This window comes from Electrophorus electricus, chromosome 20 (assembly GCF_041902795.1).
Source record: "Electrophorus electricus isolate QZ-2024a chromosome 20, ASM4190279v1, whole genome shotgun sequence".
Taxonomy (NCBI): domain Eukaryota; kingdom Metazoa; phylum Chordata; class Actinopteri; order Gymnotiformes; family Gymnotidae; genus Electrophorus; species Electrophorus electricus.
Genome location: NC_137516.1, coordinates 1,191,990 through 1,206,940, shown reverse-complemented (window position 1 = coordinate 1,206,940; position 14,951 = coordinate 1,191,990). Strand labels below are relative to the sequence as shown.

The 14,951-nt window shown below is 47.2% G+C and overlaps 3 protein-coding genes across 3 annotated transcripts; all 3 read left to right on the top strand.

The window, feature by feature from the left end:
* The first annotated feature begins 1,822 nt into the window (after positions 1–1,822).
* On the top strand, positions 1,823–5,642 carry LOC145652702 (alpha-1-macroglobulin-like). The gene is made up of 12 exons (XM_081703825.1): positions 1,823–1,896; positions 2,277–2,460; positions 2,775–2,931; positions 3,064–3,116; positions 3,230–3,250; positions 3,380–3,548; positions 3,702–3,786; positions 3,871–3,997; positions 4,386–4,500; positions 4,639–4,748; positions 5,164–5,400; positions 5,556–5,642. The coding sequence occupies exons 1-12, from the start codon at positions 1,823–1,825 to the stop codon at positions 5,640–5,642; spliced, it is 1,419 nt and encodes a 472-aa protein (XP_081559951.1).
* Positions 5,643–5,734: 92 nt separating this feature from the next.
* Positions 5,735–6,358, top strand: LOC145652701 (alpha-2-macroglobulin-like protein 1). Its single transcript, XM_081703824.1, has 3 exons — positions 5,735–5,756; positions 5,855–6,000; positions 6,131–6,358. Exons 1-3 carry the CDS (start codon positions 5,735–5,737, stop codon positions 6,356–6,358), a joined length of 396 nt encoding a protein of 131 aa, XP_081559950.1.
* Positions 6,359–6,553: 195 nt separating this feature from the next.
* On the top strand, positions 6,554–11,979 carry LOC145652629 (alpha-2-macroglobulin-like protein 1). Its single transcript, XM_081703559.1, has 20 exons — positions 6,554–6,715; positions 6,791–6,866; positions 6,941–7,070; positions 7,154–7,379; positions 7,587–7,713; positions 7,992–8,113; positions 8,458–8,509; positions 8,589–8,669; positions 8,761–8,937; positions 9,070–9,151; positions 9,285–9,441; positions 9,520–9,594; positions 9,670–9,832; positions 10,002–10,195; positions 10,628–10,843; positions 10,931–11,049; positions 11,144–11,252; positions 11,324–11,386; positions 11,513–11,618; positions 11,782–11,979. The coding sequence occupies exons 1-20, from the start codon at positions 6,623–6,625 to the stop codon at positions 11,826–11,828; spliced, it is 2,415 nt and encodes an 804-aa protein (XP_081559685.1). The 5' UTR covers positions 6,554–6,622; the 3' UTR covers positions 11,829–11,979.
* Positions 11,980–14,951: the final 2,972 nt, after the last annotated feature.

Here is a 14,951-nt window from a genome sequence, read left to right as displayed (position 1 = left end):
AAAAACGGCTTCAGTTTGCTAGGGAACATAAAGATTGGACCCTGGAGCAATGGAAGAAAGTCATGTGGTCTGATGAGTCCAGATTTACCCTGTTCCAGAGTGATGGGAGCATCACGGTGAGAAGAGAGGCGGCTGAAGTGATGCACCCATCACTCCTAGTGCCTACCGTACAAGCCTGTGGGGGCAGTGCTATGATCTGGGGTTGCTGCAGTTGGTCAGGTCTAGGTTCATCAACGTTATGGGCCCAAAGAATGAGGTCAGCTGACTACCCGAATATACTGAATGACCAGGTTATTCCATCAATGCATTTTTTTTCTTCCCTGATGGCACGGGCATATTCCAAGATGACTTGGCGCAATGCTCCAAATCTCCCATCATCAATACAAGATCTTGGGGAAAAATTAATGCAACTTTGGACAGAAATAAATATTGTGACTTTGCAGCAGCTTGTGGAAATGATGCCACAGCGAATGCGTGCCGTAATCAAAGCTAAAGATGGTCCAATGAAATATTAGTGTGTGTGTGTGTGTGTGTATTTATAATATATATATATATATATATATATATATATATATATATATATATATATATATATAAAAATAATTAGATATAGCTTATATGCGAATAACACAAAATGTCCTAAAGCGCTAAAATTTGGCCATTTTAAAATTAAAATATGAACCGCTGGGACTCATGGACAGTAATTAGACATCAATCTTGGATTAAAAAGCCCAAACTAATTGTTCGAAATGCAATATGTTGAAAAAGGAATAAGATTTCCTTTCTATAATCAGCCAACAATTTACTCTGAGTTTTTAAGTATGAATACATAACCATTAAAACATGACTCCGAACAAGTTCGACAAATGAATCGTAACAGTGCAGGAGCGACATGACAAAGCAACCGACTTTGTATTAGTCCATATTCTCTAAACACTTACTGAGAGAGCCTTACCTAGTTATTCTTATTAACACAAGTGAAGAACTGAAAAGGATAACAAAAGAACAACACACACAAACTGACAAAACAATCTGCAAAATAATCACTTTCTCTAGTTTTGTATGTGTTTGAGTAAAAAGAACAATTCTAACGGCCAACAGATACATTTAGCTGACACTTTTATCCAAAGCAACTTACAATTATGACTGAGTACAGCTTGAGCAATGGCGAGTTAAGGGCCTTGCTCAGGGGCCCAACAGAGGCAATTTGGCAGTGAACCAGCAATGTTCCATTTACAAGTAACCTCGACCACTGAGCTACTGCTATCAAACATTATCACATAGAACATTTATAACAAAAGAACAAAAAAAGATAATGTTTTCAGACCTTGACTAAAACAAATTCATTCATTTTTAAAAAACACAATACTACTGTTTTGACTCAGAAATAGTTCAGAAATCAACATGTGGTGAAACGACTCGTTTCATCGAAGCCTCCGTGCATATTAGTATGCGCTCCACCCGTCTCGCACATTGCTCGTTAAACCGATTTGGTTTAGGAGATCGCCTCATCAGTACCTCATTAAATAGATTTGGTTTAGTAGATAGCCTAATCAGTACCTCGTTGAGTAGATTTGGGTTTTTTGTCATTGAATGACAACATTGAGGAGAAATTCAGTCGTGGATAGGCTGTGAGAGTGACGCTAAATGCTCCAACCCAATTAACTCAAACTTTGACCGAACTGATAGGTTATTTGATAAGTGGCGCAGTAGCTAGGGCAGGGCTCAAAGACTTTTCCCCCGTGAAGGGGAGGGGCTTATTATTTATAGCATGAGCTCCCAGGCGGTCTGATTGTCTGGTGGTGGTGGAGTTGCGGTCAGGATGCAGCTCTCCGTGGTGTTTGCCACTGTGCTTCTGCTCCTCCACAGGGCTGTTGCCTTTTTCTCTAATGACACGTATGAGTGTTTATTCTTTCTCTCATATCTGTGTTTGTTACATTTGTGGTAGTATTTGTTGGTTTAAAGTAAGCTGTAGGTCTCTAAATTTGTCTGTATTATTTATAGGATTGCCTATTTGTTTACTTTGGGCCAACATGATGGATTAAAATGCATGCCACAAAAACAAAACAAAAAACCCCCCCAATTCTCAGTTTTGCTGTATTTTTCACTTGTGCCAGGTTTCATGAGTAATTGGATGATGACAATAATACAGATGTTATGCAAGTTGCTATACAAAAATTGGAGGCCTATTTAATGGTTTCCATGGATGGGCAGTGTGGATTTAGGTCTTTCTAATCAACTGTATGTCAACTGGTTTTATCTCTGTTCCCCTTCAGGATTTACCTGTTGACTGCCAATTCCCAGCCTGTAGGGGGCAGTACTGAGACACTGTGTGTCCATGTCCACACCGCCCAAAAAAGCTTATTGTTACATGTGACTCTGGAACACGGGCAAACCAGCAAGACTCTTCTGAGCCAGACTGTTGTAAGCCAAGACCACTACCAGTGTGTTTCCTTTAAGGTCCGTACCCTCACTGTCTACAACATATTAAAGCCACAAAGAAACTGGTTTTTAATCAAGCAGAGCCCCATGTGAAAATGGAGCCTTTACTAGAAAGGTCTTTTGACTTGGCTTGTGTCCCAATTTTATCCCAGTTTACATCTCTCATTCCTTTTGTAGTTTTGGTCTGTTTTTTGAACATGTTCTCTGTGTAAGTTGCTTGTACAAGCACACATGTGGGTGATTGAGGAATATCAGAGACCCTCTGTATCTGCACATCAGATTAGAAGAGGTTTTCTGGGTTCACTTTGCTAGTTTCTTTCTTCATTAAACAGGTTCCTGCTGTAAGCATAGATACAGAAGCATCCATTGTCTTTGAGGTAAAAGGGAAAACTACATTCCTAAATGGGACAACAAAGATCCTCATAAAACCTCCTGCTCAGCTGACCATCATTGCAACAGACAAACCCTTGTACAAACCAGGACAGACAGGTATTGTTGGTGGTTTTGGACTGGGGTTTCCTAAAGGAGGTGCAGGGGGAACTCGACAGCCATGGATCTAAACCGGTCTCTTTCTGAGTGTTTGGAGGGTCAGCAGTATTGATGCTGTCTTTCTCTCCACAGTGAAAATCCGGATAGTGTCTCTGGATTCCAACTTCCTCACCTACAATGGGATGGTAAGGGAGTGAAATGTGCAGTTTTTCAAGTTGTTCCATAAAATAAAAGGACTGTTGCAGCAGTGTATGCCACTGATGTGAAGTGTGTGTGTGTCTCTCTCTCTCTCTCTCAGTTCTCAACAGTGGAGCTGCAGGTATGAAGTGTGCAATATGCATCATCACTCTGTATGTATTTACTGATTCTGGAACTGTGTCCTGGTTGCTATGGAAGTTCTTTGCTCATAGTATATTTGAGGATCATTGCATGCTGCTGCTGTCTGTAGGACCCCAACTCCAACCGTATTGGTCAGTGGCTGAACATGTCCACATCCAGCGGCTTCCTGGATCTGTCGTATCCCGTAAGCCCCGAGGCTGCAGAGGGATTCTATGTCATCACTGCCTGGAATGAGGGGAATGAACCAATCACGCAAGACTTTGAAATCAAGAAATATGGTCAGGCGCAGCACGGTTTTCAGTTGGGATTTAATGATCAGTGTTTGGGACAGTATGTTTAACTTGTCTTGAGGGGCTCATCTTAAGAATTCTTTAATGAAGTAAGGCAAAGGTTTGATGTGGGTTTAATATTTTGAAACCCCTCCCCCATAGTGCTGCCAAAGTTTGAAGTAACCATAGAGCTTCCTCCGGTCATAACCGTTCTGGACACTAAGGTCACGCTCAAAGTGTGTGCAAAGTAAGAGCCATTTAAACCTTGAGACTGAACCACCTGGCGCAACATTATGTATTCCTTACTCCACAACCTCCACCCTGGCTGTAGGTATACTTATGGGAAACCAGTGATGGGGTCTGCGACTGCCGTGGTCTGCCGCAGAAGTTACGGATACTGGTGGTTTGCGCCAGGCCCTGCACAGCTCCCAGACATCTGTAGAACTTTTACCATGAAGGTTGGTCCACTTGGTCACCTGTTCCTGCAGATGGTATTGAGAAGCTTCTAAGAAACGTCTAGTCATTTAACCTTCATTGTTTTTAAAGAGACTTTTGCCACCAAAAAGTAGCAAATCGTACAAAAGAAAGGAAAGCTCCCTTCATAAGTATTGAGACTTCCTCAGATTGCTTTGTAGTCCTCAAGTGAAGCAGTTTATGCCCCATGGAGGTGGCCATGTGTTAAAATGGGTTTAGTACAGAAGCTGAGACTTCTAGGTATAATGTGAAGAATCATTGGCGAAATTTCATATGAGGGAAAAGGTACCTGAACGATCTGTTTGGGTATTTTCTTGGGCAGTAATTGTTCTACAGTGTTTCTGAACTCTGTCTGGTCCATATTTACTCTAGACTGACAGGACAGGCTGCGGGTCCTACATCGTTGACCTGAGTGACTTTGCACTGAATGATACACGATATGAAGACATTATTAATGTTGATGCTGAACTGGAGGAATATGGGACAGGTGAGGTTTTCCCACTCTCTGACCCCTTAATGGCTTTAAAAATAAGTGACTGAATATTTGAAAAGGTTTTCTTTACTTGCAAAATGGTCCAAGTGAATGCAGACATTTGTTTGAAAGAGGTGTGTGTTTCAACCACAGGAGTGGTCCTGTCGGGGTCTGGAAGCTCTACTGTTACAAGTGACATCGTCACTCTCACCTTTGTGGACGCTCCGGACACGTTCAGGCTTGGGTTGACCTACAAAGGAAAGGTAATTACTGGTCCTTTTTTTTAATGGTTTGCAATACCTGGCGTGAACTGTGTGCTGTTTAGGGGTCAACATGTAGCACAAGTTTCAGACGGTTGGTTTGGTGGGGGGTGTTTTTTAAATCCGTCTTAGATTAAAGCCACTGGTCCAGACTCCGCTCCTATGAAGAATGAATCGGTGTATCTGGTTGTGAATTATGCTGGGAACAAAAACGCAAGCTGGAAGTTGGTTACCGATGGCAACGGTGTCGCCCCCTTCTCCTTAGACACGCGTTCATGGGGTTCACAATCCGTCTCTCTTGAGGTCTGTGAAGTCCGCCTTTTGTTGGAAAGGGTTCTTGTAAGTGTTACAAGCATAATCAATGTCTTGCCTTGTCTGACCCTTCTAAATGTGTCCCTTTTCTTTCTCCTCATAATAGGCCCAATATCTTGAGGAAAAGAAACCACTTGGAAATATGGCCAACATGAGAACACCAAACTACCTCTTTGCTTACCTGTTGGTTCAGCCCTTCTACTCCCAAAGCAGAAGTTTCCTGGCACTGCAGCGCCCGCTGGAGGTGTTCAGGTGTAATGGACATGCTACAGCACTGGTTCAGTACATCATACAGGGCAATGCACTGGAACCAACCCAACTCTCCCTAGATTTCTTCTACATGGTACGATCTACTGTCAGGTCACCATTTGCAAACTTGCAGCATATTGGTCTCCAGAAATCTGATTTTAACTTGGACTCCCGCCCCCCAATTTCTTGTCCTGTTGGACATGCTGTTTTGGAAGGCGTTTGTGAACACAATCTCCGTTGGGTGTGCAGGTGATGTCCCGGGGCAGGATGGTGCAGACAGGAAGCATCTCTGTGGCTGTACAACCAGAGAGAGGTCCATGCACACTTGCACTGTAGCCACAACACGGCCTCATCCTGTTGAAATGGATGTAGAGCTCAATTGTAACTGTTGGATGTGCACACCTGATTCTTCCGTTTTGATTTGAAAGATGACGAAACAAAAGGGCTCAAGTTGGGCCTGGGAAACTCTGGAGGGCTCTGAAGCTCCAGGACTGATGCCCTTTCTGCTCTAGGTGCTGTGTTCTAACTGTCCTGTGTGTGTGTAACAGAGAACCGAGGAGGAGTGGTGGTGCCCCTCCAGGATGTGCGTGCTCTGTCTCCGCTCGTCCAGGTAGTGGTGTACGCCATGCTCCCGAGAGGGGAGGTGGTAGCCGACAGCATGGACTTCCCCGTTGAGCTGTGTCTGGCTAACGAGGTCAGAATGTCACAATGTTCTAGTGGTCTTGTGAAGTAAAATGTTGCCGTGGCTGGTCTCCACTTCATAAGAAGCTGTATCCATTTACAGTGTAGCTTGAGGTTCTCACTAGTCTCTCATGGTCTCCCAGGTGTCTCTGAATTTCTCTTCTCCTGTGGAGCTGCCCGGGAGTTCTGTGGAGTTGATGCTGAAGGCTCGCCCAGGCTCGCTGTGCTCCGTGAGGGCCATCGATCGGAGCCTGTTGCTGCTCAGCCCGGACAAGGAGCTCAGCGTTGAATCTGTACGTTCATACCGAAGCCCTAAAGCTCCAGGGTGCTCAGGTCTGTTCCAGCTGAGCCACCCACCTGCAGAGCTCTGATCCAACACTTGTGCAGATGTTCTCCAGAACCCGCATTAACCTGATCAGGGTTGAACTCCAATTCAGCAGCAGCCCACCAATACTTGGATCAAATGCTTTCTCTTGCTCGGCTCATATTTTGCACAGTTGTGCAGCTGTTAAACGCTCATCGAGTCCTATGGCTGACTCTCGCATCTCATGTCATCCTAGGTCTTTAAGCTGCTCCCTGTCTACAAGTTGTCTGGATACCCAGATGGCACTGAAGACTTCTACCCTTGCTCTGAGATGCCACCTCGCCTGCCAAAGCCTCTATTAAATGCAAGACTCGCCTTCCCTGGTCCATACAATGGGAACGTTGATGTGTACCATGTCTTCAAAGTAAGAAATAGTTTTGGCACCCAGGGTTTGTAGTTGATATATGCTGTTGTTTGAAACACTGTTCCCTTTTCTCAGGATGCTGGAATCAAGACCATTACCAATGTTGACCTAAGAAAGCCCTTTGACTGCAGGACTTTGTGGAAATTTGGCTGTAAGTGGCATGAAGTCCTTTTGAGTGAAGAAATGCATATTGTATCCGATATTGAAGAAATATTCTCTCAACAGTTGAAAACGTAGCCTTTGCCAAAGAACTTCCTGTAGGCTCTGGTGAGACTCCCTCAGACCAAAACCCACCAGCCGCCACGGTCCGCAGATACTTCCCAGAGACTTGGATCTGGGACCTTGTTTATGTGGGGTGGGTACACCTGGGCTGTGGCTCAAACCTGTTGCCACCAAATGCAGTGGCCTCGTCTGACCAGTTTTCCTTCTCCTCACCAGGACGTCTGGGTTTACTAGGGTCAACGAGACCGTCCCAGACACCATCACCACGTGGGAGGGAGGCGCATTTTGTACATCTCCGGTCGGGTTTGGCGTGGCCCCAAAAGTCGACCTCACGGCCTTCCAGCCTTTCTTCGTGAGCCTGACCCTGCCCTACTCCATCGTCCGTGGAGAGGTGTTCACGCTCAAGGCCACAGTCTTCAACTACCTCCCCTCCTGCATCATGGTAAGTGGTCCCAGTGTCTCCATCCCCCTATGGGACAGAGGAGCTGATTATCCCCACGGTAATTCCTACTTGACTGTTCACTGAGCAGTGAGTCCCCACTTATGGCTCGTGTGTGGAGGTTTTGTGCTGGAAGTACCTGTGAGCCACATGGAATGCAGGGGCAGTTGTACAGTGCTGGGCTCTGACGCACTGCATGTGTGTTTAAAGGTACAAGTGATGCTGGCATCCTCAAATCAGTTCTCAGTCCAACCCTGCAAGAGCTGCATTTACACACACTGCCTCTGTGCTGACGACGGCTGGACCTTCACGTGGGTCGTCACGCCCTCCGTGTTGGGTAAGTCTGACGTCAGCTGAAATTGGAAGACTGGACATGTATTTTTATCCACATATTTAAGAAGCGGATTGGAATGTGGAATTGCTGAGGTTGGCGGCAACAGCTGTCTAGCAGTAATGCTCTTCATTTGTGTTCCACTATTGCAGCCTTCTCAGAAGGCACATTCCAACTTGCAAAAATGTGTTGAGTAGCGTTACTGCTCTTTCTGGATGTACAATTATGCATTTCATTAAGTAGCTTGACGTTTCCAATGCCCAATTTGGGGGGGTGTATTGTAGGTGAGGTGGTCTTCACAGTGACTGCAGAAGCAGTACAGACATCTGCACTGTGTGGGAATCGGGTGACCGGTGTGCCGGAGAAAGGACGTATGGACACGGTGGTTCAGACCCTGCTGGTGGAGGTGAGTTCCATTGGGGTCTCCTCCACCCTGAAGAGCCCCAGTAACCACAACTCCCCTTACTGGAGTCTGCCAGTAGCTGTACGCTTCTGAGCATTTGAACACTGCTGGAACGATATGAATACCAAACTTGGTTGGGTGGCTATTCTCCTCAGTCGGATGGGTGTGTGTGTGTGTGTGTGTGTATATCTTGCACACCAAACCCCCCTTTTTTTTTTGTGTGGTTCCAGGTAGTCTGTACTGTGATGGGTGGGGTTGTTCACTGTTAACTTGACAGAAGGATACTGAGCAGACTAAAGGGTTTTGTTCTGGTGGTTCTGACTGCATACTACTTCTTCCTCTGACAGGCAGAGGGCACCAAACAATCCAACGCTTACAATGAGCTCCTCTGTCCTGCAGGTCTGTAGTCCAACAATGTTCTCACTTGGGTTGGTGAGTGAGATGATGTCTCTCTGATGGCCCTTTTCCCATCCTCTAGGTGTTGTGGAGAGAAATGTTACACTGAAGTTGCCTAAAGTGATTGTGCAGGGTTCCCCCACTGCCTTTGTCTCTGTGCTGGGTGAGGACACTTGCAGCTACACACCCATTCATTTGGAATTGAACAAGGTCTTGCGTATGGACACGCACAATTCTGGTGACTCTCTCTGCAGGAGATCTGATGGGCCATGCGCTGCAGAACCTGGACAACCTGCTGGCCATGCCGTACGGCTGCGGTGAACAGAACATGCTGCTCTTTGCCCCCGACATCTTCATCCTGGGGTACTTGGAGAGCAGCGGCCAGCTGACGCCCGCCATCAGGAGCAAAGCCACCTCCTTCCTGCTGAGTGGTGAGGGCACACACCAGTGGCTCCCAGACTGTGTGCAGGATACCTGGGGGGGTGGTTTGATTTTCTGCAGTTTATTCTGGACCTTTTGGCAGCATGAGCCGAGCAGCCTGTTTCTCCCCATGACTGATGCAGGCTACCAGAGAGAGCTGACCTACAAGCATGAGGATGGATCGTACAGTGCCTTTGGGACCTCCGACAACTCGGGCAACACCTGGTCAGTCTCGCACAAACCAGATGGTTCCTGTACAGCTCTCAAATGACACCAGACCCCTGGCCGTGTTATGGATGGCTCTTATTGAAATGAATGAATATAAAAATCAGAAGCTCCCTGGTGTCTGTGTACTCAGGCTCACTGCGTTCGTGATGAAGTCTTTCGAAAGCGCAAAGCAATACATCTTTATCGATCAGACGGTCATCGATCAGGCCAAGACTTGGCTGGGCAACAAGCAGCAGCTAAACGGCTGTTTTGCCTCAGTGGGCAACCTCATCCATGTGGACATGCAGGTCAGGACTCTGCAGTGCAGCAGATGTGTGGTGCAGCACTCCTGTGAGCCGGCTGGCTGACTTTGCGCTCTTACCCAGGGTGGAGTGAACGATGAGGTGACCCTCTCGGCGTACGTCACAGCTGCTCTACTGGAGTTGGGCACCCAGAGGACAGTGAGTGCTCCCCTTCCTCAAACGGTTCCCTCTAGTAGTCTGTGTGAACATGCCTTACTGTGTTTGCCATGGTAGGACCCCATGGTTTCCAAGGGTTTGGACTGCCTGAGGAACATCTCTGCACAGGTGAACTCCACCTATGCCATCGCCCTCCTCTCCTACACCTTCACACTAGCTGGAGACCAGGTGATGAGAGGAACCCTGCTCTCCCGCCTGAACCAGCGAGCCGTAGTGACAGGTCAGACTTGCCCAATTTGACCTTCACTGGATGTTGGTATCTGGCTGAGAACTGGCGTGTTTTGGAGGCTGCATGTGTCCATAAATACAGAGCAATTATGGTGATGGTTGGCTGGTATTTACCGGAGAATCTTGGCCGAGTGGGCTCGGTGCTTTTCTGTCTCCTTCAGTGGATGGGCGGCACTGGGGCAGTGGACGTGTTGGGACGGTGACGGACTCTCTGGACGTGGAGACGACCTCCTACGTGCTCTTGGCTGTGCTCTCTGGACCCCTGCTGCCCCAGTTTGAGCTGGGCTACAGTGCCAGCATCGTCCGCTGGCTGGGCCAGCAGCAGAACGCCTTTGGCGGTTTCGCGTCTACGCAGGTAGTGCCCCCCCTTCGCACCGCCAGCTCAAATATTGTCACTTTGTAGCCCGGCGTGAGTATGATCTTTGGCTCTGCTAATAGTTGGCTCGCTTGATTCAGTTTCTCGAGATGTTTACACCTCAACAGCCACCTTTTAATTCTTGCGGATGCTCTTATCCAGAGCGCCATAGCCACCGCTGCCCTGAGCACGTGTGTAAGGTACTTGACTTGTAATTGGCTAAATGTGCTTTCATTTCCTCATGGGATGCATCCTAGCCAGTACAGTAGGTTGGAGCAAGATACCAATGAACGCGAATACTGGGGTCAATGCTGATGCCTAGCAGTACAAAAGGGCTTGAACTCTAGTCCTTCTTGTTTGTTGGATGACATCAGTGTAAAACCATACCCTAGAAGAAATGCCTCCTGTTTTGAATCCCTTTTCTCTGCCCAGGACACTGTAGTGGCTCTTCAGGCTCTGGCAAAATACAGCACTGCCACCTACAGTACAACAGGCACCATTGCGGTGACTGTGACGTCACCCCTCGGCTCGAAGACCCAGTTCACGGTGAACCAGAGCAACAGACTGCTGTACCAGCAGATCCAGCTGCAGGAAGTGACTGGGGTGTACAACGTCAGGGCATCAGGCCAAGGCTGTGTGTTTGTGCAGGTCAGTCTGGTGCCCCTTGGTGTAGAGATGCTTGAAGAGCTTCTTGGGTGTAAAAATGACTCTGGGGTACTTGTATTTCTCCTCCAGTTCACCCAGCACTACAACATCCCGCCTCCCAATGACTTCTCCTCCTTCAGTATCGCGGTCAACACAAGCTCAAACTGCAGTGCCCCAAACCTGTCTGTGGGGGTCACTGTGACTGTCAGGTGAGCTCTACTAGAGCACAAGAGGAAAGGATGGCTTTGGATGTATAAAGTCTGTCCATGTAACCCTGTGACTTTGCTTTAATTCACCTTTCAGGTATAACGGTAACAGGACTGAGACGGACATGGTGGTCATCGAGGTCAAGCTGCTGTCTGGCTTCAGTCTGGTTGAGGGGTCACTGATGCCAGTAGCTGGCTCTACAGAGGTAACTTTGACCTCACTGAAAATACCCATCATGCATTAGCTGGTCTGCTCACAAAGAACCTGTGTCTACAGGTGAAAGGCACTGTAAAACGCGTGGATCCAACGGAGAGAAACGTAGTCATCTACCTGAACGGGGTAAGAACAGGCTTTCGCCAGATCAACTTGCTTGTAAGATGAACAGTGTGTGTCGGAGGCCACCGTTACCATGGTGTTTGTCCCATCATTTTGTATGGTGACTGCATCGGTCTCCCTTTTCCCCAGCTGAAGAAGGGAGAGACCAAGACCTACACTCTGGTTATCCAGCAGGACATAGCAGTGCAGAACCTGAAGCCAGCTGTGGTGAAGATCTACGACTACTACCAGCCCAGTAAGAACCAGTCCTGTTATCTTCCGAAACCGTCATGGAAGATGAGGGAGAGGGTTGGATAGAAATGACCAATATGCAATTAAGGACAAGGATCATATGAACTGAATTCGAATGTCCGCCTGTGTAGTATGAATAAGAACCGGTTTTCCTTTCTCTCCTGTAGGTGATGTGGCCGTTACACAATACACGTCTCCATGTAACGAACGGTAGACCACGTGCCCTGCTGCCTGCACTAATGTTGGCCATGTTGTACTGCATTGTACCAGGAGAATCTGTCCCTTTACCTGAAGTGTAAATCGGCTCTAATGCTACTGGGTGACTGTTGTGTAATTACTCGGTTGTATTGAAATAAATTCTCTTGTGCAGTGTACAAATGCCTTGGTGGGGGGTTTTTGTGGTCTTCACCAGTGTTCCCTCATCTGCCTGAGCGCTCTTGTTACTGGATCACTGCTCAGCATAACTTGCCATTCAGAGCAAGACTAGTCATAAATTGAACATTGGTGGGGAGGGTCACAGGGAATTCACTCTCTCATGAGGAGAGAATTGAGGGACAAAGTATACTAATGCTCAGAAATCTATGGATTTGTAAGAAGACGAGTCCAGATATTGTGACCAGGTACACTTGGGTGTGCATCAAGGACCTCCACTTCTGTCCTGTTCCATCTACTAATCTCCTTCTCAGTGGTTTAGTTGACACTAAAGCCATTTATCATACAGGTACAGCTACACAGGATATATGAATATACAATAAATTAAACCTGCTGCTACTCTACATGTTCACATGCATCACTACAATGACTGACTGACGCATTAGACTTCATGTGGGATTTCTAATGTAACTAAATATCAAAACAATGTTCACCATCATATCCAACTAACATTGTTGGATTCTGCATGGACCACCACAAACTCGGAACTGTACAGTACATCATCCCCCCCCCCCCCACCAGATCTCTATCAGGTCCTGTAAAATACACAGTGCACTTCTCACTTTAAAGAGAGATAAACACGGAGAAGCGTCCACGCTGTGTCTGTTTAAAGGGAGTAAACATGTTCATTTGACATTGATAAGGTCAGTGTAATACATTTTCATGGAAAGGCAAAATACAATTTTATCTGAAAAGGATGTCAGGACATTTTGAGAATCAACCTCCATGTTAGAATTTTAATCATAATTGAGTCTGAAAGATGCTTTTGTATTCCTCACAACTCCAGCCTACATCTAAACTTCAAGACTACATGTATAAAAGGAATAGCAATGGCTCCAAACAAAAATAAAGTGTGAAATGGATATTTGCTGGATTTGAATGTTTGACAAACAAACAGCCAAACTCAATTCCATCCATGTGAGAAGGAAACAAACAAACCAGAAATGAACATTAAGGCCTGTACAATTAATGCAGCCTCTGGGACTACAGCAATATTACTGATATGCTTACTATATCTCCAAGTATTTCTAGCTCTTGTTACTCGCTCGTAGGTTCCTTTAATTGGTTAGGTAACAGCTGTAAAGAGTTTGAACTGGTGATTCTTATCAGCTAACTTTAATGAGAGGCTTAAAAGGAATGCAGACAGGAAGGGAGCTTGTGTCTGTCTGCTTCTCTCAGGGAGAAGGGTTGGTGTATGAAGCTGGGTATTGGGGTGTCCCCTGTCTAGTGGCACAATGTGGTGGTGCAGAAGGTAGTCGTGTGGTGTTACCTTGTGCATGTTTAAGACTGCAGATTATTTTCGTGTTTAAATTTCCTTTTGTCTTGTAGGCTTTGGTTACTCCTCCCTGTTGTATTTCTGCTGAGAGATGCAGAGGGGCTTGGTGGTAAGAAAGTGTTCAGATCAAGCTACAGCTAGTGATGCTTTGTGTCCATGTTCAGGAATTTAAGCAATCTCTCTGCTCTGTTCATCCCCTTGAAGTGTGGAACAAAAGATCTGCACCACACTGGTATGGTGTAGCGACATCAGCTTCTGTGGCTCAGCCCCAAGAAGTCGACTACCTACCTTATCTGACCAAGATGGAGGGCTCTCCTTCCAGTGTTGCATCCAAGCAAAGTAGCTCTGTGTTTCCTCGGCAAGGCCCGGAACCCGGTCAGACTCCGGGTGGATGGTCAAGGAGTGCTTCCAGAAGTCAAATGGATTCAAGTGCTCAGACTGCAAGTGGCTCTGCTGGGTATTACCAGTCTGTGTTCCAAGGTGGCCAGCAACTTCCTAGACTTGTAACCCAACCCCAACTGCAGGACTCTTCTGGTAGTGGTGAAACTCAGTTTCAGGGGCAGAGTGCTAATCGTGCCCTTGGCACCCCCCAGACTTCCAGTAGCCTTTTTCAACAAGGTGTCTGGCATCAGGGGTCTGCTGGCAGCTTGGACTCTGTATCCAGTGCTCAAGGTTTCCCGAGTCAGTATACTGGTTCAAGGACGCACGCTGTGTCTGTTCAATCTGCTCCCACCCATCAGGGAGACTACAGGGCCCCATCCTCAGGCCACCCAACATACCATCCTTCGAAGAAGCTCCAACCTCCTCATGTTCCCTTCCCTCAATCTCAAAGCTACACACAGCTGAAATCCAGACACTTTTCTTTGGCTAGCCACAGCGCCAGCGGGAGTTCAGGTGTAACCACTACTGGCCGACAGCCGGTCAAGGATGCGCAACAACGTGGGGCCGTTCCTTCTCGGGTTTCGAGTAGATGGCAGACGTGGAGACGGCAGACTGGCAGTGATGTTCCACAAAAAAGCAGTTACTATGCGTTTCTGCCAGCCCAGAGTGCAAGTTCTGGCTTGGGCTCCACCAGCCAACAGGGAGCTGGTTATGCTACACAAAAAAGCAGCAGTTATTATGGACTTGGGCCTGTGCAGGGTGCAAGCATGTGGCAGTCCTCTAGCCAGCAGTCTGGCAGACATGCTCCACAAACGAGCACCTACTATGGACCTTTTGTATTCCATGGGTGCAGGCACATGGCAGCCATCTAGCCCTGACCAGCCTTCAGTACAGACTGCCCAGACCCAGCTGGAGGGTTCGAGTGTGAGTTCTTGTGTGACCTCAACTAGCGGACAGCCAGTCAAAGATGAAGCACACGGAAGCTCTCATGGGACTGTTCCTTCTCGGGTTGCAAGTAGATGGCAGACATCAAGCCAACAATTTGCATCCCAGACTGGCCAGTCCCAGATGCAAGGCTCCAGTGTGAGTTCGAATGTCTTTACTAGCCAACAGTCTGCCAGTGGTGCTGCACAACAAGGCAGCCCCCATGGGTCCCCCCCCATTGTCCGGTTGGGAGCACAGGGCAGACATTGAGCCAGCAGACTGCATTGCACACTGATCAGTCCCAGAAGGGGGTCCCAAATCCTC